This window comes from Thalassophryne amazonica, chromosome 6 (genome assembly GCF_902500255.1).
Source record: "Thalassophryne amazonica chromosome 6, fThaAma1.1, whole genome shotgun sequence".
In the NCBI taxonomy this organism is placed as follows: domain Eukaryota; kingdom Metazoa; phylum Chordata; class Actinopteri; order Batrachoidiformes; family Batrachoididae; genus Thalassophryne; species Thalassophryne amazonica.
Window position 1 is genome coordinate 30,149,190 of NC_047108.1, and position 21,517 is coordinate 30,170,706.

The 21,517-nt window shown below is 40.0% G+C and overlaps 1 protein-coding gene across 1 annotated transcript in view; it reads right to left on the reverse strand.

The window, feature by feature from the left end:
* nphp4 (nephronophthisis 4) overlaps positions 1-21,517 on the reverse strand; it is an 804,312-nt gene that overhangs the window by 193,044 nt on the left and 589,751 nt on the right. Inside the window, exons 16-17 of the mRNA XM_034171910.1 lie at positions 6,372-6,532; positions 2,745-2,928 (exon numbers count right to left, since the gene is read on the reverse strand). Of these exons, the coding sequence (XP_034027801.1) occupies positions 2,745-2,928; positions 6,372-6,532 (345 nt within the window). The remainder of the gene's footprint in view (positions 1-2,744; positions 2,929-6,371; positions 6,533-21,517) is intronic.

The window sequence follows — 21,517 nt, forward strand, 5'->3', positions numbered from 1 at the left end:
TAGGAGACATTTGTGAACACGTTTGCAGCAACACCCCCGCTCTGCCATACTAGCTGCTTGCATGTATTATACCTACATCAATGGTAGCAAATCTTTTGTGATGAAATACTTGAATTAACAAACTGGTCAACCTCACTATAGAATAACTCAACAGGTCTGTTTATATTTGAAGAGTTTAGGTCTTTAGCTTACGCCAGACTTGTCAGGAAGCAGAAAGTTCGACCACATTACACCCATTTTGGCGTCTCTTCACTGGCTTCCTGTCCCAGTGAGATCAGATTTGTTGGGAAAGTGTAGGAACACGGACCCACAACAGGGGGCGCAAATGAACGGACAATGGAATAGGTCAAATAACAACACTTTACTGTTGCGAACGTGCACAACAAAAACAACAAATTACAACAATGGACAAAGTTCAATTCACAAAGGTGTCGTGTGGGCAGGCTCGAAGATAGGAGACGCCTCTCCAAAGTAGAACCGGAACCACACGGTTTCCTCCGCCACAGGACCCCGGGAATACTGGAGCCGCCAAGTTCCGAACTCCCAGGTGGCCACTGCCTCCGCGTGTCGGACCTGGTACTGCTGGCGAGGAACAAGAACACAATTAAACGTGGGCGCATTTGCACCCAGCAACCTGCACGGCAGGGAAGCTACCTCCACCTCTCGTTGGAGAAAAAAGTCTGCAATCACTCACAAAAATCACAAAGGTTACTGTCAAGCAGTCAGCTGAGATTATTACCTTCCAGGTAGAACGATATCTCGGCGATGAGGTGGAGATGCCGTCCTGCTGATATACCCCAGTGATAATTGCCGTCAGCTGTCTCAGGTGATGGGTGACAGCTGTTACCGAGGCAGCTCCTGTGGGGCGGCGGCGCCCTCTGGTGCCTGGAGCCCGCACTCCAGGCAGGGCGCCCTCTGGTGGTGGTGGGCCAGCAGTACCTCCTCTTCAGCGGCCCACACAACAAGATTTTAAGGTTCTGCTACTAGTCTATAAAATTGTTCACAGACTGGCACCTCCCTACCTAGCTGACCTAATTAAACCTTACGTACCAGCCCAGGCTTTGCGTTCTCAGAGTGCAGGACTACTTTGTGTCCTTAGGGTGAATAAGAAGTCTGCGCATCATAGATCTTTCTCTTATCGTGCCCCTGTTCTGTGCAATGATCTCCCTGTGTCAATAAAACAGTCAGATTCTGTGGAGACTTTCAAGTCCAGACTTAAGACGCACTTATTTTCCCTTTTGTATGGCTAGCATACTGGCATAGTATAGTTCTACGCTTTTTACTCTTTTAATTCATTTTATTAGGAAACGGAGCATGCCACGGCCTCAACTTTACCTAAATTCTGGGTCTTTTAGTGAAGCTTAGGGCTAGTGGCCGGGGATCACCTTGTTGTTTAATGCTGGCAAATTATACTGTGCTTCTTGTCTCTCTGTTTAAGGTGCAGCTCCATCCAGAGATGGGTGTGGTATTTGTGCTGGAGACCCTCCTGTCCTGTGCACCAACAGCATTTCCTGTATATTTGTTTTGGGAATTGTTCTGTAATTTATGTCTGTAGCATGGCCCAAGTAGAGGGTCACCCCTTTGAGTCTGGTCTGCTTGAGGTTTCTTCCTCAGAGGGAGTTTTTCCTTTCCACTGGTGCTCTAGGGGTTAGTAAGGTTAGACCTTACTTGTGTGAAGCACCTTGAGGCAAATCTGTTGTGATTTGGCGCTATATAAATGAAAATAAATTTAAAAATTGAAATTTAGGTGTAAAACACTATAAGTGCATTATTCTCAAATGGGAAAAACTGAAAATGAATTCACTGCAAAATGTACAAAAATGCACATAAATAGCTAAATAAAAGTCAAATACTACTTGGACTTCTAATACTTTAATACATTGCACATTGATAGTGACCAAAGCAACCAAGTGCATGTTGGCCGCAATGAAAAATGTATGGTTTTGGACATATAGCATTTTGCATTTTAACTATTTGTAATTGACAATTATGATGTATTAAAAAAAAGGTTCAGTTATCTCTCCTTGAAGATACTGGACCACAATCATTGCACATCTTCACATGGTGTGAAACCACTGTGGGAAGTCTCACTGAAATCCCCCCAAAAAGACTTCAATATACCCTAAACTTTTGTTTGTGGTTCATATGTTGCACAACAAATTTCAAACATCCATTAAAAACACTGTGCAGTTATGTGAAATGCAAATTACTTTTCCTAATGAATTCCTACAGAGCTGTGAGCATTTCTTTTGTTCCAGTATTTACACAGGTTTTTCTGCAGCCTCTGCAGAAAACTACTTACTGTGTCAAATGTTAGCAATATTACAGAAAATGTTAAGAAAAAAGTCTTTTTAATTTTTAAATTTTATAACCTTTGGAGGTTTTTACAATCAATACAGTAAACATCATTTTGCTGGAATAAATATTGCTGAACTTCTGTACAGTTAAGCACATAGATGATGCAGTCTAACAGAAAATAAATTCAACTGCATGAACTCCAACTGGTTGTGCTGTTGTGAACTTTTGTTGTTTGGTGGTGCATTTTAAATATGTAGAGACATGACTCTTAGATAAAAAAAAAAGGGCCCAGCTATGGATTGGGTTTGCTAAATTTGGTATATAATGATACTGATCCTCAATAAAAATGGAACCAAATTAGGTTCAAATTCCACTTGGGATCAATCTTTGGACATCTCTAATTTCAACCACTAAAGAGTGTCCAAGTCACATCTTGCAGTGCTTACCTGTGTTGCCTGTGCGTATGTGCATTCGACCCCTGAGAACGGTGTGCACTGTCGTGGGCGTGGCCGCTGAGGACGGGTCATGAATGGTCCTCATCAGCACTGTGTCTTCTCCTGCATAATCAGTTGTCAACACCTCCACCTCATGAAGCGCCTGCACTGCTGATTTACCCTGTCGCAACATGTACTAGGGAAAAAAAAAAGGGTGCATGGAAAAAAGGAATTGTAGACGTGTACTGTATAAAGGGTAATAATATAATGATAACACAGTGAAAATGAAGACAACACATTGTAAACTGAGACAAAACAACAGTAAAATAAGAAGAAATGTCAGGCTGTTGAGAGGATCTGTCCAATCAATAAAAAGGAGAGCTGAAAAAAAGAAAAAATGTAATGTTGGTCTAGTGTGCATCATGCAAGTCCCTCTGCGGAGCATCCAACTCATTTTTGTTATTTATGCTGCATGTAATCTGAGCATTACACAGTGCATAGAGAACAAAGGGTTGGATTCATCTTCTTCATTAGTCATGGGCGTGTTTTGGGCATAACATGAAATAAACCAATCAGAATGACCTCTGACATCACCTTTAAGAGCCAAAGTTTTGTATTTTTCCATGAACGTTCAATTAATGTTTTCAATTGAGTTTAGTTGTGTATACAAACAGAGTGTACATGTGTCATGAACCCACATCTAAGTGGGTTCCCCTTTACAGATCACATGTACCCAGGATTTGACTTTAGACCAGGATTTTGCTTGGACTGTTTTGCAAGTGCCACACGATACCAGTGCAGCAGTACTACACATGACCACACTGCAGTTTTAGACCACCATGCCCACAGGCACACAGCTAAGCACAAGTATACTCAACAAAAATATAAACGCAACACTTTTGGTTTTGCTCCCATTTTGTATGAGATGAACTCAAAGATCTAAAACTTTTTCCACGTACACAATATCACCATTTCCCTCAAATATTGTTCACAAACCAGTCGAAATCTGTGATAGTGATCACTTCTCCTTTGCTGAGATAATCCATCCCACCTCACAAGTGTGCCATATCAAGATGCTGATTAGACACCATGATTAGTGCACAAGTGTGCCTTAGACTGCCCACAATAAAAGGCCACTCTGAAAGGTGCAGTTTTGTTTTACTGGGGGGGGGGAAACCAGTCAGTATCTGGTGTGACCACCATATGCCTCATGCAGTGCAACACATCTCCTTCGCATCATCCGTGAAGAGAACACCTCTCCAACGTGCCAAACGCCAGCGAATGTGAGCATTTGCCCACTCAAGTCAGTTACGACGACGAACTGGAGTCAGGTCGAGACCCCGATGAGGACGACGAGCATGCAGATGAGCTTCCCTGAGACGGTTTCTGACAGTTTGTGCAGAAATTCTTTGGTTATGCAAACCGATTGTTTCAGCAGCTGTCCGAGTGGCTGGTCTCAGACGATCTTGGAGGTGAACATGCTGGATGTGGAGGTCCTGGGTTGGTGTGGTTACACGTGGTCTGCGGTTGTGAAGCTGGTTGGATGTACTGCCAAATTCTCTGAAACGCCTTTGGAGACGGCTTATGGTAGAGAAATGAACATTCAATACACGAGCAACAGCTCTGGTTGACATTCCTGCTGTCAGCATGCCAATTGCACGCTCCCTCAAATCTTGCGACATCTGTGGCATTGTGCTGTGTGATAAAACTGCACCTTTCAGAGTGGCCTTTTATTGTGGACAGTCTAGGGCACACCTGTGCACTAATCATGGTGTCTAATCAGCATCTTGATATGGCACACCTGTGAGGTGGGATGGATTATCTCAGCAAAGGAGAAGTGCTCACTATCACAGATTTAGACTGGTTTGTGAACAATATTTGAGGGAAATGGTGATATTGTGTATGTGGAAAAAGTTTTAGATCTTTGAGTTCATCTCATACAAAATGGGAGCAAAACCAAAAGTGTTGCGTTTATATTTTTGTTGAGTGTATATTCAATATTTACATGACATGTGAAAACCGCCGCTGTGTCGGGGGGCATGAGCAAAGGCACTGCATTTGGGTTGTGTGCTGCTTTGCACACTGGGTGTAAGCTGAATAGATGCCCTTTTTAAACAAATCTTTACCTGATAGGTCCTTTCTCGATGAAAAGGATTACACCATACACAGCTTCACGGTGGAGTGGAACAGAGAAGGAATTTCTTAAAAAGATGTCATAAAATTTCATCTACAGATTGCAGTATTAGAAGGCGCATGGGTAATTTATGTTTTGTCTAATTTAGTATTTCTCTGTAATATAATCCTTCTCTGTGCCACTTCACCATAAATCTGTATCACAAAAACTTCCACAGTCTCTCCAATCACATCCACAGAGGCTTATAACCATGCAGAGTTTTTGTCTTGGTGTCCTGTTCACTCAGTTTTTGAAAACTGTACCACACTGTTCTTACTTCTTACTAATTGATATAAATGAAGTGCAAGACATAGTCAGTGATTTGGAAATGTTCATGTATCCATTCAAGGACTTGGCTAAAGAAAAGTGGCTGCAAAGGAGGTAATTGGTATTCAATAATCTTAATATCTCTTGTGTTAAATTACACATGGCTTCCTTATGGCCTGGATGTTTGAACCAGATGATAATTTATGAAGAAAATACTTCATATGTTTGCATTATATTCCATCATTTCATTGATGCACACAGGTAACTGTGCACGCAGTTCTCTGTATTCCACCAGTAGAACACAACATAATTATTCACCAGTTTCCTTAAATACCATCGATGCAACAAGAATTAAATGTTAAATTACTGTTTTTTCATAACAGCCATCACATGCATGTGTTCACACACTGTGTGTCCTGTGCACACAGCCATGATGAGACTCCAATATGTGCATCTGTGTGTGGTCCACACATTACACATGGAGACAGTTATTCTTAAAGAAACGTTAACTCCTTAAATATGCCTGAAAAATGTAACGATTTTTAAATACTCTCTGTATGAGGAGGCAATGATTTCAAGTGCACTAAATTAACGCCAAGGTTTAAAATGTGCAAAATATAGGTGCTATCAGGCCACAGATTTCCTTGTGACCTTGATAAATCATGTTGTGTGTGCAAACCTCATCTATTTGCATGTTCCCTCCCACAATTTTGCGCACTTGGGTGGACAAACCTCAAATTTCATATTCACAAAATGAAATGCACTAAATTGACAATGGTAAATGGACTGCATTTATATAGCGCTTTTCCATCTGCATCAGATGCTCAAAGTACTTTACAATGATGCCTCATATTCACCCATTCACACAAAAACACTCACACACCAATGGCAGGGTGCTGCCATGCAAGGCGCGCACTACACACCAGGAGCAACTGGAGATTAAGAACCTTGCCCGAGGGTCCTTAGCGATTTTCTGGATAGGCTGTGGTTTGAAACACGGATCCTCTGGACTAGAGACCAATGCTTAACCACTAGACCATCATCTCCCCTACAGCGCATGCTATTTTCCGTATTTGAAAAATGTAATCCTCAGTGCACACGGTTAGTAAATCAGCATGCCTTTTTTTGTGAGAACTATGTTGTTTGTGCACATTTTTACACATGCAAACCCTGAGTTAAACAGACCCATAGTTTGTTACCTTGAGTTGGATGGCTGTAGAGCCGATGAGGAGCAATGAGTCGCTGTCCCAGATATCAATATGCATGGTGTGAAGCGCCAGGTATTGCAGGAACCAGCGCTTCTCTCCTGGCTTCAGGAAAGATGAATCAACCCTGAACTGCATCTGCAGCCCCAGGGGGCCTGTACAACAACAGACAATTACATACATAGACAGTTACAAGACTTTGGAACTGAAACAAAACAATAAGTGTGATGGTGAAGAACTGCATTCTAGCTGCGTGTTTGTTATGGCTCTCCAATTATGATCGTCATCTGTAATCCAAAGCAGCCAAAAAGGGGGACAAAAACCTTTCCTGTCTGCACCAGTTAACTGTGATGGCATCAGTCAGTCTACTCAGTAACCATGAAAACGCACATACAGTAGTGTTCAGAATAATAGTAGTGCTATGTGACTAAAAAGATGAATCCAGGTTTTGAGTAAATTTCTTATTGTTACATGGGAAACAAGGTACCAGTAGATTCAGTAGAGTCTCACAAATCCAACAAGACCAAGCATTCATGATATGCACACTCTTAAGGCTATGAAATTGGGCTATTAGTAAAAAAAAGTAGAAAAGGGGGTGTTCACAATAATAGTAGCATCTGCTGTTGACGCTACAAACTCAAAACTATTATGTTCAAACTGCTTTTTTTTTTTAGCAATCCTGTGAATCACTAAACTAGTATTTAGTTGTATAACCACAGTTTTTCATGATTTCTTCACATCTGCGAGGCATTAATTTTGTTGGTTTGGAACCAAGATTTTGCTTGTTTACTAGTGTGCTTGGGGTCATTGTGTTGTTGAAACACCCATTTCAAGGGCATGTCCTCTTCAGCATAAGGCAACATGACCTCTTCAAGTATTTTGACATATCCAAACTGATCCATGATACCTGGTATGCGATATATAGGCCCAACACCATAGTAGGAGAAACATGCCCATATCATGATGCTTGTACCACCATGCTTCACTGTCTTCACTGTGAACTGTGGCTTGAATTCAGAGTTTGGGGCACGTCTCACAAACTGTCTGCGGCCCTTGGACCCAAAAAGAAGAATTTTACTCTCATCAGTCCACAAAATATTCCTCCATTTCTCTTTAGGCCAGTTGATGTGTTCTTTGGCAAATTGTAACCTCTTCTGCACATCTTTTATTTAACAGAGGGACTTTGCGGGGGATTCTTGCAAATAAATTAGCTTCACACAGGCGTCTTCTAACTGTCACAGCACTTACAGGTAACTCCAGACTGTCTTTGATCATCCTGGAGCTGATCAGTGGGTGAGCCTTTGCCATTCTGGTTATTCTTCTATCCATTTTGATGGTTGTTTTCCATTTTCTTCCACGCGTCTCTGTTTTTTTTTTTTTTTTTTTTTGTCCATTTTAAAGCATTGGAGATCATTGTAGAAGAACAGCCTATAATTTTTTGCACCTGCATATACGTTTTCCCCTCTCCAATCAACTTTTTAATCAAACTACGCTGTTCTTCTGAACAATGTCTTGAACGTCCCATTTTCCTCAGATTTTCAAAGAGAAAAGCATGTTCAACAGGTGCTGGCTTCATCTTTACATAGGGGACACCTGATTCACACCTGTTTGTTCCACAAAATTGATGAACTCACTGACTGAATGCCACACTACTATTATTGTGAACACCCCCCTTTCTACTTTTTTTTACTAATAGCCCAAATTCATAGCCTTAAGAGTGTGCATATCATGAATGCTTGGTCTTGTTGGATTTGTGATAATCTACTGAATCTACTGGTACCTTGTTTTCCAAGAAATGTACTCAAAACCTGGATTAATCTTTTTAGTCACATAGCACTACTATTATTCTGAACACTACTGTACATTCAGCACATCAGTGTGATGACTTTTACATCATACATCAGACTGAAGTGAGGTTCATAAAGTTGTGTGTAATTTCTTGTGCTCTGCTACAATCATCTCACAGTTCTTTTAAAAGTAATTCAGCAGTGACTGGGTTATTTTTCACAGCAATCATCAGATTACAAAACACCTTGTTTTCAACCAGTTTGTCAGCTCATTTGAATAGTTATTCACAATGTATGAGGTACAGGTGTAGCCTTGAATAAAGTTAAATAACTATCTGAGCTTTTTCTGATAACTTAGCAAAGTGAAAGTTAAATATGCAGCAAGACCTCTGTGGGCCCATGATGCTGGATAACAGTCACCAGAACTGTCCGATGAATGAGGGATCCCTCCGTACACACAACACTGTGTTTTTACCTCCCAGTCTGTTTATAATAAATCTGTGTTAAACTGAACCCGAGGAGTTCAAAATGTAATAAAGTGTCAGGTTTGAAAATGACTTAAAGCTACATTAATGTTCTCCAAAAACAGGGAGTGAAATTTAAAGTCATTCTGTAAAATCAATATTTCACCTTTACCTTCCACCAGGCTGAGTAAAAATGAGACAAAGACCAGTGATATGTGTAAGCAGCATGTTGGTTCCATCTGAAGCGGTAACAGCATAGGGAGTCATTAGGTGTGATGATTAAGCTGCAGGGAGTACAACATTTAGGGAATGTGAGGCGATTTTAGAGAATTACGAGCGCACCACAGTTCCCATATTTCAAGATGATAATGGTCGCAAGCATGCTGCCAAGATCCTAAAGAGTTATTTCATGAACACTTGACAGAGTTAAATTCATGGCTTCGAGCAGCAAATTTCCATCTTCTTCATTTTCTTCTACTTAAAAAAAAATGCTTTCTATTTGAATACACTTTGAATACACTATTTGAATAAATACACTTTTGGGTGAAGTATGGCAGCAGGATAATGAAAGAAGGCAGGGATTACATTTCAAATTTAAGACATGCAATCTGAAGAAAATTTAAGTCTGATTTGTCCGTCCACACATTGTTATTTACACACTCCTAAGTCTGAGTCCAAACTAGGAGGCAGAGTGCAAAGGGGTTGGTCATTTATTTAGCCATGGAGGTGTTGTGGGCATAACAGGAAATGGAGTAAGTGCCGCCTGCCAACGCTTTTGTTGTCAAAGCGTTGGCAATCAAAGTGACCACACTCAGATATAAAGTTATGAATAACTGGGGCGTGGTCACTTTGATTGGCAGCTAGAATGTGTCAGTGGATCCAGGCAGCAACCTGCTCGTTGGAGCAGCAATCAGTGATACCTACCTGCTGTGGACTCGAGCATATTTGTGCTTTCAGAGCATTTTATTGCAAATGTCTGAGATAATATCCTCCTGACTACCAGGACACACACACACACACACACACACACACACACACATATATATATTCAATTTAACCTTTATTGATCCTAAAAGGGCAATTCATTTCAAGTTCACCAGCACAATCACACAACTACGCACACAGCATGTGTGAGAAACAGCACTCCACATTAAGACAACAAACCAAGGTCAGTGAGGTCATGAATACTTAAAAAATAAATAGACAACAATAAGAACAATAGGAACAATCGTAACATGTCATCTTGTACAATGCTCGATAAAGGAAATGTCATTTAAAATGACTGCTGTCTGCATTCAGCAGCTTGATAGCAGAAGGAATAAAAGATTTGAAGTATCTGTTCATTCTTCCCAACAGTACATATAACAGCGGCCTGAAGGCATCACCGTGAACTGACCGGACAGCATATGATCAGTTTGGTTGAGAACACACTTAGCTTTCTTTTCCACCTGATTCTCCCAAAACAAATGCGAGTCTCTTTGCTTGACCCCAATTATTTTAGAGCAAACATTGACAATGTCGTTCAGGCTGTTTTTGTCCTTAATAGACAATCCGTTGAACCAACAAATGCAAGAGACTTTCAATAAATGAGCAATAAAAGTTACTTATAAAATCCTCACACACTAACATTGAAAGAGCTCAGCTTCCTCATCAGATGGATTCTCTGTTGTCCACGGTTGACAACAGGCTCAGTGTTGAAACACTGAGCAAACACTGTTCAAAGGTATTTTATAAGACTCAACCCTCTAGACCTCTACACCATGTATGACACTAGCTTTGTGTCCCCTGTTGGTATGCCTGAAATTAATGACCATTTCTTGAGTTCTGGACACATACATTCAGGTCAAGGAATTGATCATCACACGAATGAACAAACTCAGATAGTGCAGGACCATGATCAGACTCTGAGCTTTGTCGTAGAGATAAGAGAACAGTCATCAGAAAACTTAACAAGAAATCTGTTCTCTGAGGTATATACAGTGAGGAAAATAAGTATTTGAACACCCTGCGATTTTGCAAGTTCTCCCACTTAGAAATCATGGAGGGGTCTGAAATTTTCATCCTAGGTGCATGTCCACTGTGAGAGACATAACCTTAAAAAAAAATCCAGAAATCACAATGTATGATTTTTCAATAATTTATTTGTATGATACTGCTGCAAATAAGTATTTGAACACCTGTGAAAATCAATGTTAATATTTGGTACAATAGCCTTTGTTTGCAATTACAGAGGTCAAACGTTTCCTGTAGTTTTTCACGAGGTTTGCACACACTGCAACAGGAATTTTGGCCCATTCCTCCATACAGATCTTCTCTAGATCTTTTAGGTTTGGAGTTTAAGCTCCGTCTAAAGATTTTCTATTGAGTTCAGGTCTGGAGACTGGCCAGGCCACTCCAGGACCTTGAAATGCTTCTTACGGAGCCCCTCCTTAGTTGCCCTGGCTGTGTGTTTGGGGTTATTGTCATGCTGGAAGACCCAGCCATGACCCATTTTCAATGCTCTTACTGAGGGAAGGAGGTTGTTTGCCAAAATCTCGCAATACATGACCCCATCCATCCTCCCGTCAATACGGGGCAGTTGTCCTGTCCCCTTTGCAGAAGAGCACCCCCAGAGTATGATGTTTCCACCCCCATGCTTCATGGTTGGGATGGTTTTCTTGGGGTTGTTCTCATCCTCTAAACATGGTAAGTGGAGTTGATTCCAAAAAGCTCTATTTTGGTCTCATCTGACCACATGACCTTCTCCCATGCCTCCTCTGGATCATCCAGATGGTCACTGGTGAACTTCAAACGGACCTGGACATGTGCTGGCTTGAGCAGGGGGACCTTGCTGCCCTGCAGGATTTTAAACCATGACAGCATGATGTGTTACTCATGTAATCTTTGTGACTGTGGTCCCAGCTCTCTTCAGGTCATTGACCAGGTCCTCCTGTGTAGTTCTGAGCTTTATCAGAATCATCCTTACCCCACAAAGTGAGATCTTGCATGGAATCCCAGACCAAGGGAGATTGACAGTCATCTTGTCTTTCTTCCACTTTCTAATAAATAATCATAACAGTTGTTGTCTTCTACCAAGCTGTTTGCCTGTTGTCCTGTAGTCCATCCCAGCCTTGTGCAGGTCTACAGTTTTGTCCCTGGTGTCCTTAGACAGCTCTTTGGTCTTGGCTATGGTGGACAGGTTGGAGTGTGATTGATTGAGTGTGTGAACAGGTGTCTTTTATACAGGTAACAAGTTCAAACAGGTGCAATTAATACAGGTAAAGAGTGCAGAATAAGAGGGCTTCTTAAAGAAAAATTAACAGGTCTGTGAGAGCCAGAATTCTTGTTGGTTAGTAGGGGGTCAAATACTTATTTGCAGCAGCAACATACAAATAAATTATTAAAAAAAATCATACATTGTGATTTCCGGATTTTTTATTTTTTTTAGATTATGTCTCTCACAGTGGACATGCACTTTAGATGAAAATTGCAGACCCCTCCATGATTTCTAAGTGGGAGAATTTGCAAAATCGCAGGGTGTTCAAATACTTATTTTCCTCACTATATATATATATATATATATATATATATATATATATATATATATATATATATATATATATATAAAGCCACAGTCAGACTGCTAACTGGTGCAAAAATTGGACCAAATTACCCCTGGCCTGGCCTCATAGCACTGCTTCCTGTGTGGTTTAATTTTTAAACTTTCCTGTTTCCTGCCAAAGTGGCCTCTGTGTGTGTGTGTGTGTGTGTGTGTGTGTGTGTGTGTGTGTGTGTGTGTGTGTGTGTGTGTGTGTGTGTGTGTGTGTGTGTGTGTGTGTGTGTGTGGCTTCAATCATGGTGAAACCAGGGAGAGCAGCTGATATTTGCCATTTGGCAGATATGTTTTTTCTCCTTTTTAATAATCATAATTATTATAATAATGATTATAATAATAATAGTGTGTATATGATAACAAAAACCTAAACAATTTATACATTAAGACAGTAAATTACCTCTTATTTAAATAATTAACAGGAAATGAAAGAGTTGAGTTCTTCAAAAAATTGTTGAGGTATAAGGTCTAAGGTTCTAAAAACATTCTGGGCTCACGTGCCATTTCACCTCATTATAGAAACTTTGCACAGTTTATCACCACCCTTGGAAAATGTCAGTTACCTATTTTATGAACACTACCCAGTCTAGAGCCCATGGATCCTCACAGGCCAGGCCCGTCGCCAGAAAAAAAATATTAAGGGAGCGATGAGTTTATCACAGGGGGCGGGGTCCCCCCCCCCCTCCCAAAAAAAGTGCGCACCGGAGGGCACCTGCCTCTGAGCGTGCGTAATGAATTGGGTGCGCTCCTAGAAAGCTCATGTATTTAGGCTACACCTTTGTAAGAGACTGACTGAGTAAGAGTAAAGAGTGATGACAGTATTTTTTAATTATTATTTGAACGTATAGACCCTTGGTCAAGTGATCTCCTGCATACCACAAAACCAAACCAACAACTGATCTGAGAAACGACATGAGACAGTAGATTAACCCCACATACAGCCCTCCATCACAAGCGCAAACACAGCGCAACTGGGCATGACAGTCACACAACGGGTGAAAGATAAACCTTTCATGTAGATATACAGTGGTCCCTTGTTTATCGCGGGAGTTACATTCTAAAAATAGCCCGCAATAGGCGAAATCCGCGAAGTAGTCAGCGTTATTTTTTATAATTATTATAGACGTTTTAAGGCTGTAAAACCCCTCACTACACACTTTATACACTTTTCTCAAACAGGCATTAACATTTTCTCACTTTTCTCTCATGTGTAAACACTCTCAAAGTTCAAACCTTAGTAGAAAAATAAGACCAACCTGTTTTCAGGCCCAAACATATGTTTGAGAAATAAAAATAGAATGTTTTCCTATAAATAATTATGATGGCTTTTAGAACTAACGAATTTAATTTTAACGATCAACCTACGAGGTTGGACACATAAGAAATTATTAATAGTGACTGACCAGTATTTTACTGTTCCTCTGATCGCACCTCTTCGTCCTGGCACCGCGCCACTGTCGCGCATTTTTCCACTCACACCTCGCAGCAGGTGTCTTTTTCCGAATGAAGAACACAGTTATGGGTACTTGTTGGCGCTCTTTTTTCTTCTAGGCGAGAAGATTCTTATAAATAGACACGCAGAACACAATGCGCATACTCTCTCTTCGCGGTGTCGCAACAGGTGTCCCTTCATCTCGACAGAACACCGGCCTGCTTGATGAGGACGCAGAGCACAATGCGCTGTAAAAAAAAAAAAGCATGCAAAATTGGACTAAGAAAATCCGCAAAACTGCGAGGCGCTATATTTTCCAGTATTTCTTTTTCTTTCTTTTTTATTTTTATTTTTGATAACTCTCACATCAGAGGGGGCGAGGTTGATGATGTGAGGGGGCGTTGCCCCCAAACGCCCCCTCGTGGTGCCGGGTCCGTCACAGGCAATGCGCTAGTTTGTTTCAAAGAGCTAAATGCTTTCACTGCAGCTTATATCTGACAACTCTAAAGTCATCACTGTTGCTGTCGGACTCTCAGATCTGGCGTTTGGCTGTTTCTCTGTCAAGACTGAAGCCAGATGTGAGTCTTCTCTATTTCAACCACTGGACTTTGGACCAGACTTCCACAGCCACTTAGGTTTGCCACCTCCATCCACTACACTTAGTCACATAGTCTGAAAACTCATTTTTATTATTCGCATTTGAAACATCTCTCTGGTCTTTCTATCAAACCCAATGCTTGGACTGCTTTAGAATATTTGCTGTCCCTTTTGTACCCTGTAAAATGCAGTGAATGAATAGATAAATTACTTAATCTATCTCTTCCCATTTAACACAATAGCTAAAAAAAAAAAGCTCCAACCTCTCACATCAAATCCATCACCATATCTGCTTACTACCATCCCAGAACTCTGAGAACCTTAACCATGCATTCATCACCCCCATCTGGATTACTGCAGTGGCATTCTGCTCAGTCTACTGTGCAAAGCCCTGAACAGGTATGTGCACAACTCAGAAAGCCAGAAACAGGAAATTAAGCTCCATGGAGCAAATGTGGAAGAGACGTCCAAGTAAAAGCACCAGAAATAAAATAACTCAATAACCAGAGGACACAGATAACAATAGTAGTAATAATAATAATAATAATAAAGGCAGAAGATAAACAATGAGAATAGAATAACACACAAAAAGCATGACCCATGACAGTAATTCACACGTCAACATTTACTTTTGGCCCGTGGCGCTCCGTTCATATTAATTTATGACTTCTGTTCTCAACATGCGTGTTGTTTTGAAGTTACATGAACTTTATTTCATTATTGAATACTAATCCTGGTGGTTACTGAAGCCATTGCTTTTACCTTTGGTCAACAAGGGTTGCTTCAAATATGTTACATAAAAAAAAAAAAAATCACAGAGTATATACGTAGTTAATTACACTTGTGACCAGATAAAAAAAAACAGTGAACTGGCACAGGGAGCAGATACAGTTGTATGTAAAAGTTTGGGCACCCCTGATGATTTCCACGATTTTCTTTAAAAATCATTGATTGTTTGGATCAGCAATTTCAGTTAAAAATATCATATAGCAGACAACAGTGATATTTGAGAAGTGAAATGAAGTGTCTAGGATTTACAGAAAGTGTGCAATAATTCTTTAAACAAAATTAGGCAGGTGCATAAATTTGGGCACCTCAACAGAAAAAAATACATCAATATTTAGTAGATCCTCCTTTTGCAGAAATAATAGTCTCTAAATGCTTCCTATAAGCTTCCAATGAGAGTCTGGATTCTGGTTGAAGGTATTTTGGACCATTCTTCTTTACAAAACATCTCAGGTTTGTTGGTTTCCGGGCATGCACATCCCCCTTAAAATCAATAATATTCAGGTCTGGGGGACTGAGATGGCCATTCCAGAACATTGTACTTGTTCCTCTGCATGAATGTCTTAGTGGATTTTGAGCAGTGTTTAGGGTCATTGTCTTGTTGAAAGATTCAGCCCTGGTGCAATTTCAACTTTGTCACTGACTCATGAACATTGTTCTCAAAAATCTGCTGATATTGACTGGAATCCATGTGACCCTCAACTTTTGAATGAATGAATGAATGAAAATGAATGAATGAATGAATGAATGAAAACTGTTTATTTTGAACATTTGATACAACAACAAATACAAGATAGATCAGTGAAAACAACAACAAAAAAGTTCCTACTGTGTACCCAACATGTCCGAAAAGGGGTAGGGTGAAGCATCAGCTTATTTATCCCTACCCCTTCTTCCCCACAACCAGTAATACCCTTTGCCACATATACACATAGATTCCTACACACCTAAACCGATATTGATATATATATATATATATATATATATATATATATATATATATATATATACACACAAACATAAATATACACCTACACATACCTACTTACCTACAAAATACTATATATTTACAAGCCGAAGCAAAAAACAAAAACACCCTAACCCTCATTACCCTTCCTCCTCCCTATACCTAGAAAAAACATATTTTTGTACCGCTGTTTGAACTGGTTCATGCTTGGACATTGCTTGAGCCCCACTCCCAATCTGTTCCACATCCTCACCCCACAGACAGAAATACAGAATCCTTTTAATGTTGTTCGTGCCCACTGATGCTTTAAATTAAATTTCCCCCTCAGATTGCCATCCCCTGATCTGTTAAAAAACATATTTTTAATATTTGCTGGAAGTAAATTGTTTATTGCTTTATACACGATTTGTACTGTTTGAAAATGAATCAAGTCTGTGAATTTTAAGATTTTGGATTGTAAAAATAATGGATTTGTATGATCTCTATAGCCAGTATTATGAATAATTCTTATAGCTCTTTTCTGCATTACTGATAGTGATTGTGTTGTACCTTTATAAGTATTACCCCATACCTCTGCACAGTACTGTAAATATGGTAAAACCAGTGAGCAGTAAAGAATGCGGAGTGAGCTGTGGTCCAGAATATGTTTCGCTTTGTTTAGAACTGAAAGGCTTCTTGACAGTTTACTTTGTATATGTTTTATATGAGTCTTCCAGTTTATCTTATCATCTATTATCACCCCCAGAAACTTATTTTCATGTACCCTTTCAATATCTACCCCCTCGACTTGTAACTGAACCTGTATGTCTGTATTACAATAGCCAAATCACATGTATTTTGTTTTACTTAAGTTTAATGATAATTTGTTTCTGTCAAACCATATTTTCAATTTTCCCATTTCTATACTGATCCTCCTCAGTAACTCCTGCAAATCCCCCCCTGAACAAAAAAATGCTTGTGTCATCTGCAAATAATACTAATTTTAATATTTTGGAAACATTGACAATATCATTTATATAAATTAGAAACAGTTTTGGACCCAATACTGACCCCTGTGGGACACCACAAGCATTGTCCAAGCATGATGACGTATATTCCCCCAACTTCACAAACTGTTTTCTGTTACTTAAGTAGCTTCTCACCCAGTGCAACACCAACCCCCTAATCACATACTGTTCAAGTTTATTGATTAATATGTCATGATTGATTGTATCAAAAGCCTTTTTAAGGTCTATAAAAATCTCCTCAACTGATTCTATTAATGTAAGTGATGTTGAACTATGTGCTCTGAATCCATATTGACTATCAGTAAGTAATTTATATTTATTTATGAATTTGTCTAATCTATTATTGAATAACTTTTCTAATAATTTGGAAAATTGTGGAAGCAAAGAAACAGGTCTATAATTTGTGAAGTGGTGTCTATCCCCAGTCTTATACAGCGGCACAACCTTAGCTATTTTCATTTGATTGGGAAATTTACCGGTTTGAAATGATAAGTTACAGATGTATGTTAATGGTTCTGCAATCCATTCAATGACCTGTTTTACCACCACCATATCAATTTCATTTAAATCGGTAGATGTTTTATATTTACAATTATTCACAATTTCTTTTCTATCCACTGCTGTGAGGAGCATTGAACAGGGATTTCTTTCTATGAGATTATTATCCCAATCCTCAGGTTGGGAATCGGGAATTTTTTCTGCCAAGCTTGGTCCAATATTTACAAAAAAATTATTAAAACCATTGACTACCTCATCCTTATTTTCCTTCTTGACATTATTATCAATGAAATACTGAGGGTAACTCTGTTTTTTATTACCATTTTTAAAAATGCTATTTAATATATCCCATATTCCTTTAACATTGTTTTTGTTATTATATAATGTTACTATAATATTCCTTCCTACATACCCATATAATATTAGTTAATCTATTTTTGTCTTTCTTATATCTATTTTCTGCCTCTTTAGTCTTTAGTTTTATGAATTCTCTATACAGTGTATTTTTCTTATTACATGCATTTCGTAACCCTTTCGTCATCCATGGTCGATCTTGGATTTTTTGTTTTCTGTAGTCTTGTTTAATTGGACAATTTTTATCATATAATGATGTAAATATTTGTAAAAAAGTTTCATATGCACTATCAACATCACTTTTACTGTATACCTTTTCCCAGTTTTGCTCCTGTAAATCCTTCTTTAGTGTGTTCATGTTTTCCTCTGTCTGCACTCGCCTGTATTTTATTTTCTCCTCTGGCTGATTCCGCCGATGGTTTCTATTATAAATGATGAAAACTGGTAGATGATCACTAATGTCATTGATTAATAATCCACTCACAGTGTTATTCTCAATATCATTGCTGAATATTTTATCAATTAAGGTAGCACTATGGGATGTAATTCTGCTTGACCTGGTGATTTTTGGATATAAACTCATACTGTACATTATATTGATAAATTCATCTGTTATTTTATGCTTATTTGGATTGAGCAGATCAATATTTAAGTCACCACAAATGCACACAGTTTTTTGATTACTTTTTGAGAACGTTTTTCCCATACAGTCAGTGAATGTTTCAATACTAGATCCTGGTGCTCTCTATATACAGCTGACTAATACATTTTTGCTTTTTTCTTCACATATTTCAATAGTTATACATTCTAATAAGTTATCGATCACAGTTGTCATATTGTCTACTATTTTATAATCCATGTTCTTATCCACATACACAGCCACTCCTCCTCCACTCTTATTCTTTCTGTTTACAGAGTTAAATTCATATCCACCCAGTTCAAAATCCATTCCTTTATCTTCATTGATCCATGTTTCTGATATAGCAATTATGTTAAATATTTTTTTAAATTGACTTAAATATTCTTTAATGTTGTTAAAGTTTGCGTATAGACTTCTGCTGTTGAAATGGATTATTGATAATTTGTTATCCGTTGTAATGATCCGATTAAACTGTTCATCTGTATAATAGCAACAACTGTCATTGATATTTGAGAAGAAATTATTGTCCGGGTCTATATCGTGCTCCAAGTCCAGTACATTGTAGTCTGTGTATTTAAATGTTCTCAGTTCTACTTTTCCATGATCAGCAATCCTTTGAGTTATATCCTTCTTGTCTCCAGATGTAGATGATGTAGTAGATGAATAGGTTCCTCTGGTCTGTGTCATGGTGTTGTGGTGTTTTTGTGTCCTCATACCTTATTGGTCGTATTTGTCCAGTTCCTCGATGTTCCTGATTACCATAACCTTCGCTTGTTCTGGTGTTCCATTCAATTTGATAAATGTTTTGCAGTTGGATGTCCATGTCTGTTGAATTTTTCCCTGCTTTTTTAAGAAACGAGCTTTCCTGGCGATGTCTGCGTTTCTTTTGGTCAGATGTTCACTGATGAATACGTTTGTTCCTTTGAGTTTCCGTCCCTGTTTTAACAATGCCATTTTATGTTTTCTGTTGACAAACCTCATTATAACTGCTCGCTTTCTCCATCCTCTCTCCTGGGCAGGGGGTGGCATGCTTCAATGTTATTACAGTCCATTTGAATACCTTTAGATTGCAGGAAGTCAGCCACCTGTTGTTCCACTGAGCTGGCCTCCTGCTCGCTGGCCTCCCCTCCGCTGTCTTCTGACACCGCCTGTGCATAGGATTGAGGTTTAATATGAATTCCTGTAATAATAACGTCGTTCATCCTTGTGTACTGTTCCAACTCCGCAACACGGTTCTCCAGGTACACGAGACGCCGGTCTTTCTCGGCATTCTGGATCCAGAGAGCCTTCACTTCTTCCACCAGCTCCATAATGGATTTCTGCTGCATTTTAACAACAGAGATTTCCTCAGACAAAAAGTCCAGGGACTTCTTGATATCGTCTCCCTCCTCCGCCGTCAGTGCCTTCTTCGGACCCATGGTCAGATAACTCCGCGCTGGCACCTCGGGCCTCGGTAAAGCCGCGCCGGTGGAACGGCGCTGGCGCCTCGGGCTTCAGGTGGAGTCGTGCCGGTGGATGTGCGCTGACGCCTCGGGCCTCGGTGAAGCCGCGCCAGTGGAACTGCGCTGGCGCCTCGGGCCTCGGTGAAGCCGCGCCGGTGGAACTGCGCTGATGCCTCGGGCTTCAGGTGGAGCTGCGCCGGTGGAACTGCGCTGGTGCCTCGGGCTTCAGGTGGAGCCACGCCGGTGGAACTGCGCTGGTGCCTCGGGCTTCAGGGGGAGCCACGCCGGTGGAACTGCGCTGGCGCCTCGGGCTTCAGATGGAGCCATGCTGGTGGAACTGCGCTGACGCCTCGGGCTTCAAATGAAGCCGCACCGGTGGAAAACAATCCTGCTGTGGATCAGCGAACTTCACACTAATAATGTGATTATTAACTGTCAGATGACAATGTAAAACCTCTTAATCATTCTAAAGTCGATTGTAAGCAGAAACAAGGCAGTTTAAGCGCAAACGGGGCGATAATCTCTTAATTGCTGCTAGCGCTCAGTCATGACGCTGCTAGCGCTCTGCCATCTTAGGTCAAATATTTTATTTTATTTTAAACTTTAACAAGATTCCTAGAACCTGCACTGGCCACACAGCCCCACAGCACAATGGAACCACCTCCAAATTTTACTGTAGGTAGCAAGTGTTTTTCTTGGAATGCTGTGGTTTTTTTTTTTCAGCCATGCATACCGCCCCTTGTTATGTCCAATAACTAAATTTTAGTTTCATCAGTCCACAGCACCTTATTTGAAAATGAAGCTGGCTTGTCCAAATGTGCTTTAGCATACCTCAAGCGACTCTGTGGCATGTACGCAGAAAAGGCTTCATCTGCATTACAGCATCATACAGCATCTCTTTGTGCAAAGTGCACTGTATAGTTGAACAATGTACAGAGACACTATCTGCAGCAAGATCATGTTGTATGTCTTTGGAGCAGGTCTGTGGGTTGACTATGAATGTTCTCACCATCCTTCACTTCAGCTTATCTGATATTTTTCTTGGGCTGCCACTCTGGGCCTTAACTAGTACTGTGCCTGTTGTCTTCCATTTCCTCACTATGTTCCTCACAGTGGAAGCTAACAGTTGACATCTCTGAGATAGCTTTTTGTATCCTTCCCCTAAACCAAGATGTTGAACAATCTTTGTTTTCAGGTCATTTGAGAGTTGTTTAGAGGCTTCCATGTTGCCAATCATTAGAAGAGATGCAAAGACGGGAAACATTTGTAAATGGCCCCCTTAAATACCTTTTCTCATGAATGGATTCACTTGTATAAGGAGGTCAAGAGTCTAAGGCACACCTGTGCACTAATCATGGTGTCTAATCAGCATCTTGATATGGCACACCTGTGAGGTGGGATGGATTATCTCAGCAAAGGAGAAGTGCTCACTATCACAGATTTCGACTGGTTTGTGAACAATATTTGAGGGAAATGGTGATATTGTGTATGTGGAAAAAGTTTTAGATCTTTGAGTTCATCTCATACAAAATGGGAGCAAAACCAAAAGTGTTGCGTTTATATTTTTGTTGAGT